We start from the raw sequence: 12,058 nt of genomic DNA on the forward strand, positions 1-12,058 counted from the left end.
GCACTACTAGATAAATGTGTAATATGGACAAATAAGGACAAAATGAATGCAAAGTACGAACAGGAGTTTGCATCTGTTTCTGTATCTAACACTGAGCGTTAATGAGCCCTTAGTCATGTTACACATGTGGCGACAAACTAGCTTTTCACTCCACGTCTGTTCTTTCTGCATGTGCGTGTATTTGTACAGGTTGAACTGTGCAGTGTGCCTGTTTGTTTTGATTCTGCGTGTGTGTGTGTGTGTGTTTGTGCACGTGCGTGTGTCCCCTATGGCTTCCATCTATGGAAGCAGAGAGATGAATGGAGCCCTGTGAAGCACCGTTAATTACACAGCCCATCTCCTCCCTCCTCTCCTCTCTGCTTCACAGAAAACAAGACGAACAGAAAAGAGCAGAGGGAAACGGTGCACAACATGGAGACGAAGACAGACAGAGACACACAAGGAGGAAGGGAAGAAGAGGTGAGAACGAGGGAGGAGTACGCTAAGAATAAACGGACAGAGAGAATAAACAAAGCCAGACATGAAAGATAAAATTATTCTACACAGGAGGGGACACCAACTGGCTGACAGCGATCAATCTGTCAATCTATTCAAGTCCCATGTTAAATTATATCCCTCCAGTCTGAACTGAATGCTCTCATTTATTTATGTGAGGACTGTTTTTGCAGCCTGTTTTCATCACAAAGTCGTCAAAGACTATGGGAGGGAGTCACCAGACACCCGAAGATACGATACATTAGTCGCAATACAATATTATTGCGTAATATTATCGCATCATCTCACCATGTGCTTTTGTTGACATCATGGTAACGCCATCCCAGAATGTCAACAGCACACAGAGAAGAAAACCTAGAGCATTATATGTAGACGTGGTAGTCCACTGCAAAATGGCAAAAATTTGACGATTTGGGATGAAAACGTGTTGGTCCACCCGAGCTGATCGCAGCAGCAGGCACAGCGCAGCCTGTATCGAAAACGTCCCAGAGGCCAAAAATAAAAAGTGCGCCTGGTCTATTTTTAACTGAGCCATGTCGCACGGAGCAGGTTGAACTTCCCTGCTGACGAGCACTGTAAGTCAAATATTTAACAGGTAAAACTGCAAAATCGGGGGTCGGAGCAGTCTTGCCTTTAGGCCAATTTTGAAGGTAGTAACATCGCCAAAACAATATCTGTATGAATGGGACAGCTGGCAGCATGATACACTAAAGCCAACTGTCTGTGTATCATGCTGCCACAGCAGGGGCTGTACGGCCGTGTGATATGATATGATGACACGGCGAACCGTTCTGTCCAGCCGTGTTCTTACGCCTTCCAGCAGCATATCATGCAGACACGAAAGGTGGCTTTTGGAGTCGGGATCTTACGCCGGAGGCACTGCAAACCCGGCGGTATTTGCTGACTTTGGAGTAAGAACGGGGTCGGGTGGATGTGTGGCAGAGATCTGCACCCCACTGAGTGCACCTTTCCAGTTTTTACGGTGCTTTAGGTTCACCTCGAGAAAATGTAACCACACATGTTTTTAACCACACGTATCTGAGGTCAAATATTCTGCTTCACAGAAATATAGGGTACGGCATTGTTAAGCATTTGAACACCTTTTTGAGCTTTGATTTGTGTATTTCTGATGATCTTGTTTCGCAAAAAGGTTGGTGACCACGGATATCGTGAGACACAGGGCGATGGAGAGAGCAAGAGAGACATTGTAAACTTGTCCTGTCCTGCATTGCCTCCACTGTCCCCAAGCCACACCCATATTCCCTCGTCCACATTTTGATTGGTCGGGCTGCCAGCAACAGTCTGCTCTCCATCCCCTCTGTTTCCCCCTCCGCTCCCTCTCTCTCCTCTCCCCTCCCTTTCCCCCTGCTCTCTCTCTCGCTCGCTCTCCGTGCAGCTCGCCACTGAATGAATCCAGTCAGACACAAGCTGTTAAACAGCACAGCCTCTCTCTCTTTCTCCCTCATCATCTCTTGCTCTCTCTCTGTCCTTTCCTGTCTCAGGAGCAGACAGTCAGTGGAGCATCGGCACGGCAGCGAAACCACACAGGACCGACGGCGGAGAGAAGAGGACAGCAAACCTGGCTGACAGCACCACAACATTAAGAACATTGACAGCGGTGAATTAACTGTAATGCAGTTCAGATCAAAGCAGAAGCAACAGATTGCCCCCAGTTGCAATTGTTGCTGCAACTGATGCTCTCCCGGTGGACCTGGGCTCCGAAACGAAGCTGATTTGCAACAGCTCCAGCAGCCGACGTCTCCTGGGTTTTTGCAGTTTATCAGTGTGAAAGAAATGCTTTTGCGTGAGGAAATGACAACGCTGAGTAACGAAAAGCTTTGATTCAGTCGGGAAGCAACAAGCTGGGCGTCAACATCACCTCTACCACCAGCGTCTCCTCCCATCTTCCTGCCTTAAACGGGATCCGGAGAAGACCAGGCATCCGAGCTGTGAATGCACAAACAGGAGGAGGATGTTAGACTGACGTGCAGAGAGCAGAGTTTAGGGAGTTTTGCTCTGAAACTAAGAGAGCAAGATCAGGGTTTGTTGGTGTGAAGAAGGAGGGAAGACGGACAACCAGACAACAATAAGTCCATCAGACTGTCACCTGGACTTCTGAGGATAACGAGGGATGAAGAGGAGGACGTACGCCAGCGTCAGCTTTAGTGCAGAAGCAAAACAAGAATCTGAAAACTAGAGCAGAAATGACAGGAAGAGAACGATTCAACTCTGCTCTGCACAGATAGATAAAGAATAAACAAGGATTCATCCGAACATTTAACCTCACCTCAAGTGAGCAACCAACTCTCACTTCTAAAGGATGTACGTGCACCACCGGAGCTCGCATTTTGTCTAACGTAAAGACAAAACATCAAATCTTCGTGCTGCAACTAAGTTTTTGCACCGATTTTATTCGGTGTGAGGCACCTCTGGGGTTCTCGCTCGACTCTTCTTTTCGGGGTGAGGTGGATCTGCCGTCGGGGGCAGCTGACAGCCATCCAAGACGCCGCGAGCCGTACTCCGCGTGAAGAATGCCCAGCCGCGCTTGGCCAAGCCGGCCGACCCGGGGCCGACGGCGGGCCTCTACATGGAGCGGTCGCAGAGTCGCATCAGCCTGTCCGCGTCCTTCGAGGCCCTCGCCATCTACTTCCCCTGCATGAATTCCTTCGACGAGGATGATGGGGGTGAGTGGGACTGACACACACACACACACACACACACACACACACACACACACACACAGTGAGAGTGTTGGAGGCATGCATAAAACATTGAATACAAGGCGTGTGTTATTTGTCACCTGTCTGCACGTCACGTGGTGTGTTATTTAAATCTGTCAGGGCTCAGAGAGACACATGTCAACATGTGCATGTCCTGCAGAAAACTTGCAAACTGTTTATGTTTACCATTTATCTTGGTAGATCCAAAATGTGCATTTTTTGATGCATTTTTTTATTTTCTAATCGATCCCGTGCTTCAACCCAAGAAAAATACTCTGTATACTAAACACAAAATGTGTTAAACAATGATACTAACATTTAGTGCTGAAACAGTTACGATGAATCGATAATACTCGATTATTCGTTTGTCACGCAGAAACACTCTTGGTTCAGCTCCTCTGATGAGATCATTTGCTGTTTTTTTCTCTGTTTTATGCCACATTTAAAATGAATATTTCTGGACGAAACAATCAATCTACCGGGTACACAAAGTTATGGAACACCTGGAAAAGTCATAGAATTTCACAATTACATTTGCCAGGCCTTGAAAAGTCATGGACTTGGTAAAAATCATTGTACATTTTGGAAAAATCATAGATTTTTGTTGTGTGTGATAAAAATTGTTACAGTAAACGTCCATGGATAACTTTCAGCATAATGAAAAACAACAAATTTACTTTCTGCAGCTGCTGGCGTAACATAGCTCTAATATGCACCGATGCAGCATTTTGTTGGCCGTCACATTTGTGTCTTCATTTTCTCCAAACTGTAAGAAGAAACTATTTGTTTTCATATAAAAAGTTAGTATCCTGGCTGCCTTATCGTCTTGTCCCTTTACTAGAGTTTCCATCTGATATGGACGCGTTTTTATTATAAAGAATATTAATATTGCTAGTACAAAACAAACTTTTGGTAGCCTCCTAAAATAATAAATCAATTGCTTTTTATTCCACTAGGTACTTTTTGTAGCAAAATAAATTATTAAATTGAGATGGACAGACTCTTTATCCTTTACTTTATCTTTTTAGATGTTGTCCTTTTGGAACATAATTTGCAGTTTAAAAAAATGTTATAAATCGCAATATATGACAACATGTTATTGCAATATATATTGTAAAAATTTCAACAATGCAATAATGTTATAGCGTGACTTAAGTATCGTGATAATATTGTATCATATCATATGTGTATAGTATGTGTGTGTGTGTGTGTGTGTGTGTGTCTGTAAAGAGAGAGAGAGAGAAACTGTGCACACCTTTGTGGTTATGTCAGGTTCGCTATGATGAGATTGTCAGTGGGATCAAGTTTTTCTTCAAATCGGGGGCATCAGATGATGTAATTTTGCTCTCAACTGGTATTATTGCTACATGACATTACTCCTGATTTCCTGTCATACTAATCCTGAATGAAAACCTGCATTTCCAGATTGTCTGTCCCACACAAATTGAGGTAAAGGATAAAATTATATTGTATGCTTACAAAAGTTTTATAAGGATGCGTGTTTGCAGGTTTTAACTGATAATGTTTGTACAGGCGAGGGTTAAGTAGGTCACAGAGTTTCTAAAAACACAACACACAGTGGAATTCAGGCAACTTCTCCAGCAGCCAAGTCGCAAGAAAAAGTTGCTGGCATTATAGATTTAAACAAACCATTAAAACTTAAAACTGTACATTTTGTATGTATCATATGAACCTTTTTTGAAGTGATGTAGTTTATGAGCTGTTGCTGAAAGTTTCAACGTTTCTGCTGCATAATAATATATAAAAATGTAACAAATCAATGGTTTGCAGAAAGGCACAATCCCAACATTTTCTTTGCCAATTTGGGTAATTTTAGACAACTCAATTAATCCCGCCAGGGGCAATTCGTTTTTACAGCTTGCTGTGTACACATGCAGACAACATGATGACATATAAACAGATTAGTAATTATTACAAAATAAAAATAAATTCAAATTCAGTGGAATAAATGAATCCACAAATGGAATAGAGTTAAGTTTGATTGTCTATTAAAAATAAAAACAATAAAACCAATAAAAAAATAGAGAGAGAGTTTAAAAAACTGATTGCAGACGGAATAAAAGATAAGAAATGTCTTACAAGCGGGTAAAACGTAACGACGCCCTGATAGCAACAGAGAAAATTCACCTGCAGAAACGTTTCCAGAAGAAGCTAAAACACTTGTCACATTCTGGAGGATTTGTTGATTGCAAAAAGTCCCTTTGTGGACACTCCTTTGATCTGAGAGCAGATTTTAACAATGCTGCTCAGACTGTTTCTGTCTTCAGTGTGAGACTGTGAAACCAGCAGATAAATGAAAAACACAAGGAGGCTCTAAATAAAAGATTGATCAAAACAGCAGAGGATGATGGGACTGACTGAAAAGGAATTTATTTTGTGAGTAAGGTGGATTCTCTGTTGCCCTCGCTTCACAATAACTGCTCCTCCAACATGTTCTCATCACAAGTCATCACATGTTGCCGCTTTGCAGTGGAGTTACATGTCTACGTATTACGCTCCAGGTATCCTTCTGCGTCTGCTGTTGATGTTCAGGGAGCTACAGTGATGTCAACACAAGCACATGGTGGGACGATGCTGCACGTGGTTATGTTTAGGCAACGGTTTATCCAGTTTGAAAACATACAGGGGTGGTGGAAGTTTGCAACTGTTCTCATGACTGGTGTGGTTAACAGATTGCTAATGAAGTGCGATTTTTTATTTTTTCATTTTAAAGCTTTCTAACTTAAAACAGTTGATCTCAGGTTGTCAACTTAACAAAGAGTCGTCACATGGCATCATGGGTAGCAGCTGTAAGATGCGACAACATCGTCTTTAGCAACATTTTCCATCGCATGTTTTTGTGTTCACAGCACAGCTAACGTTAATCACAGCAACAGAAACTAGAAAAATATGTTTTCTTGAGTTTAGCAACACAGAGAGAGTGTGTGTGTGTGTGAGAGTGTGTGTCTGTGTGTGTGAGAGTGTGTGTGTTTGTGTGTGTGTGTGTGTGTGTGTGTGTGTGTGGCGGTTAGGTTTCTTACCATAACAATTCGGAACTGCTCGAGTGTTGGCGCTCACTTAACAAACAAGTAGGGCTGGGCGTTATGGACAAAATTCTTAACGCGATAATTTTTTTCATATCAGTCGATATCGTTATATATCACGATATACATCAAATCACTATTTCTGTCAAGCTTAAAGACAGAGAAAATCATATTCAGTTTGAGTTATAGTGGAACTATAGAGAGGAATATTCCCCAAAATGTCAGGAAGCAGCAGCTACAGAACAGTCCCTAAGTAACGGCTCTGCTGTGATCTCTGCAGATTTACATGTCGTTCTGCTTGTTGTTGGAAGGAATCAAACATCAGAGATCAGTTTATTCTTAAAGCATAACCGAGCTGGAAACTCACTACACCTGAACTCAAACCGCCGTGCGTGTCCTCTCATCATGTCTCCGTCACACACAAACACACACACACACCTCGGAAACACCGGCGGAGAATGAGAGTGGAGCGAACATTCGGAGACACCGGTGGAGACATCAGCGGAGAATGAAAGCAGAGCAGACAATTGGTGACACCAAACCAGAACAAGAGCAGAGCTGACACCGGCGGAGACACTGGCGGCAAATGAGAGCGGAGCAGACATTCGGAAACACCAGCGGCGAATGAGAGCGAGTGGACATTCAGAGACAGCAGCGGAGACACTAGTGAGAATGAGAGCAGAGCGGGTACCGGCAGAGACACTGGCGGTGAATGAGAGCGGAGCGGACCGGGCTGGAATACGTTCTATCGACATTCCATCGACTACATCTCATATTTCAATCGAGGAAAAGTTATATCGCGATTGATATCGTTATCGTTTTATCGCCCAGCCCTACAAACAAGCTATGAAAACACACTGCATTTGGAAGCTAAATTAAGAAGCTAATTTAGAAGCTTTGGCGGATTGTAGTAAACTACCTTTAACTTGAAGGTGCCTACCGCCACCTACAGTACTGCATTTCTGTCTCCCCTGGAGAGGCATGTCCAGTATGCCCAGAATGCACTGCACCATGACATTGTTGCCTGTTCTCTTAACCAGTGGTTCCCAGCTGGTGGGTCATGGTTGAAAAGTGGGTCGCAGGTCCAATCAGAATGGACCACTGGTGACTTGTGATTCAAGATTGCAAATAACATTTTATTTTGAGGTAACAGACCCACAGATGTTTTAAGGGACCCATTTATCATATCAACCTTTTTTTCCCAGTACAGCAAATATTCTTTTTACTTTTTCCTGGTATTATTTGACCTATTAACTTGCTGCACCTTTGCATTGTCACTGATCTTACAGCAATAATGTGCACTTTTGTGGTTGCAGAGCTATTTATTTACATTAAATTTGCATACAATTTTATTTCATTCTGTTCTATGTTCTAATTCTCCACATGTTTACATTTTGTGGGATAAAACTGAATCTTTGATGTGGACCCTGAATTAATGAGAGAAATCTGGGCCTCTTGGATGGACCAGTTAGGAACAGGTGAAGTCAGACATGGTTACCTGAGGTATATATAGAAAATGTTTAAGTATCTTTGTCAGTGTGATTTCAAAGCTTCAGTGCCGCTGTTGCATCACTATCATTTCCATAATGACAGTGTAAAACACACAGGGGAGAACAAACGTCCGCAGCATGGTTAGCAGTATCTCCTGTGATTTTTTTTTTCACACAGTTGGACCTTGTTGGAACAGCTGGGACATGAGCAAATAGTCTGCTTGGCCGAAAATACTTGTTGTAATTATTTACACAGCAAATCACAGTCATTTTCAATCCAAGACTCGCAGTAACCGAACCACTCACCCAGAGCTCTGAGAGGGCAGCTCATTTTTAGAACAAGTCAGTCAACACGCTCATTTCCCTTTTGCCACCGATTCTCTATGAGACACAAAGCTGGAAAAGTAAAGAGTTTTAGAGAAGAAAACGCTGATTGCGATCTGTTTTTCAGACGGTAGAATTGACACATTGACGTATGTTAACACATTATTTGTCCTGTACTCTCACAGGGGCGTGTGGCCTGTAATGATCACAGATAACACCGCTGCGCACACGACTAAAATCACCTTTAATCAACCTGCTGAGTCGATATCTTACCTGTGCCAGCCGAGCTAATCACCCCCAAACATTGACTCAGTGTCCTCAGGGGTGAGGTGCTCTGAAACCACAGGTCAGCAGCTCCATAGTCTTTAGCTTTACCAGGTTTCATGTCTGTGCTCTGGTGGCCGAAGAGTTAAAGCGCAATCCTTTGTTTCACGTCACCTGGTGTTTGTCTTTTCCCTCATTTCCTGTCCTCTGCACTGCACTAGGCTGCATGGTTATGGCCAAAATGATAATCACAGTTATTTTGATCATTATTGAGGTCACGATTATGTCTCATTATTATTCATTGTTCTTAGGGACCAACATTTTTTATTGCACTTTCACATTTAAATAAAAAGATCACTGCTTTTACTCTAATGTTGTGGTACACTGACACTAATGTACTAATCTTTGCATCAAAATAAGACTTATACCACTTTTCCAGCAAAATAAATGCGTGCACGCAGGTTTTTTTCAACACGGGTAGACCTGCAAAAAATAGGAGATAGACTCTTTTCCCATCGCTAGAAGTTTTATATGTTAAAGGAGTTTAGTTGTTTTTGTGCTTGTCTGAGTAGAGTGTTAATGCAGCTATCATGTTGCACGCGGATGCTCAACTAGCTTAGCTCGGGAGCCACTTTTGCAAAGTGACAGGAGGCCGGGGCCAGTTTCAGCAGCCCCATACATGTTTTGTGGGAGTTAAGGTCATTTCTAGGATTTCAGGATGGAGGACCTCTGTCTGGGGTTGTGGGGGATCCTTCACTGGCGCCTTTTTGAAAAACAAGCTCTATTTTGATGCTGTTTTATGCACTCTGGCACCTTAAGTATACTCAGAATACAGAACAATTCCCAGTGTGAATCACTTTATGTTTATTGTAAATTAAGAAATGGTTTAGGGGGCACACGGCACCTCATCAGGGGCCAGATTTGGCCTGCAGATCATAAAGTAAGTATCACAGATGAAGCATGTTTATAAATTTATCATATGTCCTAGAAAATTGGATCCCAACCCCGTGATGTGAGGGCACACAGGACACACACACACACACACACACACACAGACACACAGATCCCTCCTCCAAAGTTAATTCACACTGTCACCTGCTTCTTAGGTGCGTGTGTTTACTGATGCTAACCGAAAAACAACCTGACGAAAGGCGGCATGCTGGGAACATCACCTGTACGGAGGTGTGAACAATGTTTTTACAGAACAGATTTCCACCTGCCAACTCTCTCTTTCGCCATGGAAAAAAAAAATCTCTTCACACACCAACACAAATAAACACGCACCTGTATTAGCACTCATGCATTCACAAGTATAGGTCTGCTCATGCCTAGAAACACACACACACACACTCACACACACACGCACAGATATGAAGGCAGTGTGTGGGGTAATCAGAGCGGAGCGGCAGGCCGTGGTTTGTGGCTCTCAGTCTAATTAAATGCTAATATGGCTGCTGATTGTGGCTGACTGCAGCTAAATAGAGGCCTGATTGCAGGTTAATTCTCTCTCTCTCATCCTGTTTGCCTCGGTGTCTCTCTGTCGAGCTTTCGCTCTCTCTCGGCCCCCCGTTTCACTCTGTGGTTTAAAATCCCTGTTTGCAGGTTAACTCTGGCTTTCCACCTTAAATTGGCTTTTAATCGCTTTCCCTCTTTTTTTTCATTTTCCTTTTCTTTCCGCTCCCTCTCTCGCCCTCTTTGTTTCATTTTTCACACTCTCACTTCAGTTTAATTCAAACGTGTTACATTGACAGGACAGGAAGGAAGTCTGCTCTCACAGCAGCAGAGCACCAAGTGAAGCCTTAACAATCGAGAACACTAAACTACAGCCTTAATGATATTTGTCTGTGGACATGAATTTACTTTTAGATATGACATTTCCACCATCTAGTTCTGACTTATCTTAGCGTTAGAACATCAAAACAGGCTGTAATGATGTGGGCACGTTGGTACGAGGTGAGATGGTGAAATTTGGGAAGTCCAGTTTGAGTTTTAGATTTGTGTGTTTATTAGAAACCTAAGCAATGCTCAGTGGAATAGAAATAAAAATAGGTGGATTTTACAACTCTGACAGTTCTAAGTCAGTAGCTTATTTTTTTATTTGTTGTTAATGGGGAACGTACATCCGAGAAATGTCCTCACATCCGTGAAATGTCCAAAAATCCGAGTAATGTCCAAAAATCCAAGAAATGTCCTAAAACCCTACAAATGTCCTAAAATCCTAGAAATATCCTAAAATTCTCAAAACATGTTTGAGCAAGTTGAGTGTCCTTGCTTTAGTGACAAAAAACGCTCAATGTGAGAATTTTTGGGGGCTTAAGGTGCCTATGTTTAGCGTTATTGGGGCAAGCATTTGGGGAATTGACTAATAAACTAACAACTAGCTCAAATTAAATAATCTTTTCGGTTTTGTCTGCTGAGTGAATAACAAGGAATTTACATTGTAGAGATTTATGCTGACCGATGTAACCTTTAAATGAAAATGCAGGTGAGGTGATTTTACTCTGAACCGTCTCCTCGGTAGAAAAAAATGAAACATAAATCCGGACTTCTGCTCACATCTCTCTGTCTCTGACCTGATTTACAGTTTGCTGTTTTTCCTCCGTTCTCACGTCTCCTCAGACGATCAGCAGACAACACACACACACACACACACACACAGACACCCTCATGTATATGTAATCTAGCAGCTCAGGTGTCAGATTTCAGTGCTGTCGTGGCAGACTGACGTCTGATTCTGCTGCATTACACATAAAACATCATCATCAAATGTTCATCTTCTCGTCCGTCTCATCATCAACCAACGTCCATTTTCCTTACAGGAGAAATCCCCTAAAAGTCACAATGTTAACAGTAATGTCACATATTCTGCAAGTTACTCTTTGTTCTTCAGATTTTCCACATTTTCAGCCGAACACCTTTTTACTTCACTTTTTCAGCTGTCGAAATAATTTGGTCCATGTCATTGATAATGAAACATAAATTCAAAACCACTGTGCACTGAAGCAAACGGCCAAAGACAGCAAAGGTACATTGCCAACAGCTGTTTTTTTTTAAAAGAAGTAATGGTGTAAGTGTTTTAGGAGGATTTCTTTTTCCTCTCAGGCTTGTTCTTGTTCATTCTGATCTTCCCATTAATCAGATGGAAAAAAAAAAATCTCTCTAATATAGAAACAGAGCAGGCGCTGCTGCTGCTGCTGCTCAGGGAGACTAATTGAGTCTATATTTCTTTGTGTGAGAGTGTGTGCTGCTGTAATTCTGCCAAATGTTCTCACAACAAGAGAAAAATCTCAGGAAATGTGAGGTTGTTTCACTTTCTTAAGCTGCTGACTTCGGACAAAATGTTGGGTTTGCGATAAGAACAAAGATTACATTTAGGTTAGATTTTGGGTTATATTTTATTTGTTGCATATGTGTGCATTTTAAAACTCTGCAGAGGTCACGTTTCAACCCAGTTGCCAAAAAAAATGTACTGTGTGCAAAATACAAATACGTTACACCTCGAACAGCCTGCATACGTGAGCAGTGCATGAAGGCAGCCTCGCTGAACTGCAGTCTTGCACAGGCAGCGTTGTTGCTGCTGCAGAGCTGTCTGCTGCTATGAGTATTTCCACAATTATAAGCATGTATTCCACATATTTTAAAGCTGTGCAAGCTCCTGCATGGTCAACAACACGGTCCTGCAAATATTTCACAATAAAATGCCTTGTGTCAACAACTGAGG

General features: G+C 42.4%; 1 protein-coding gene across 1 annotated transcript in view; it reads left to right on the plus strand.

Moving 5' to 3' along the window:
* The first annotated feature begins 1,895 nt into the window (after positions 1-1,895).
* The window catches only part of rims4 (regulating synaptic membrane exocytosis 4), a 60,200-nt gene continuing 50,037 nt past the window's right edge, over positions 1,896-12,058 (plus strand). The window contains exon 1 of the mRNA XM_042510162.1: positions 1,896-3,179. Coding sequence (XP_042366096.1) covers positions 3,083-3,179 — 97 coding nt within the window. The 5' untranslated portion in view covers positions 1,896-3,082. The remainder of the gene's footprint in view (positions 3,180-12,058) is intronic.

The sequence above is a fragment of the Plectropomus leopardus genome, chromosome 2, assembly GCF_008729295.1.
Source record: "Plectropomus leopardus isolate mb chromosome 2, YSFRI_Pleo_2.0, whole genome shotgun sequence".
Lineage (NCBI taxonomy): Eukaryota > Metazoa > Chordata > Actinopteri > Perciformes > Serranidae > Plectropomus > Plectropomus leopardus.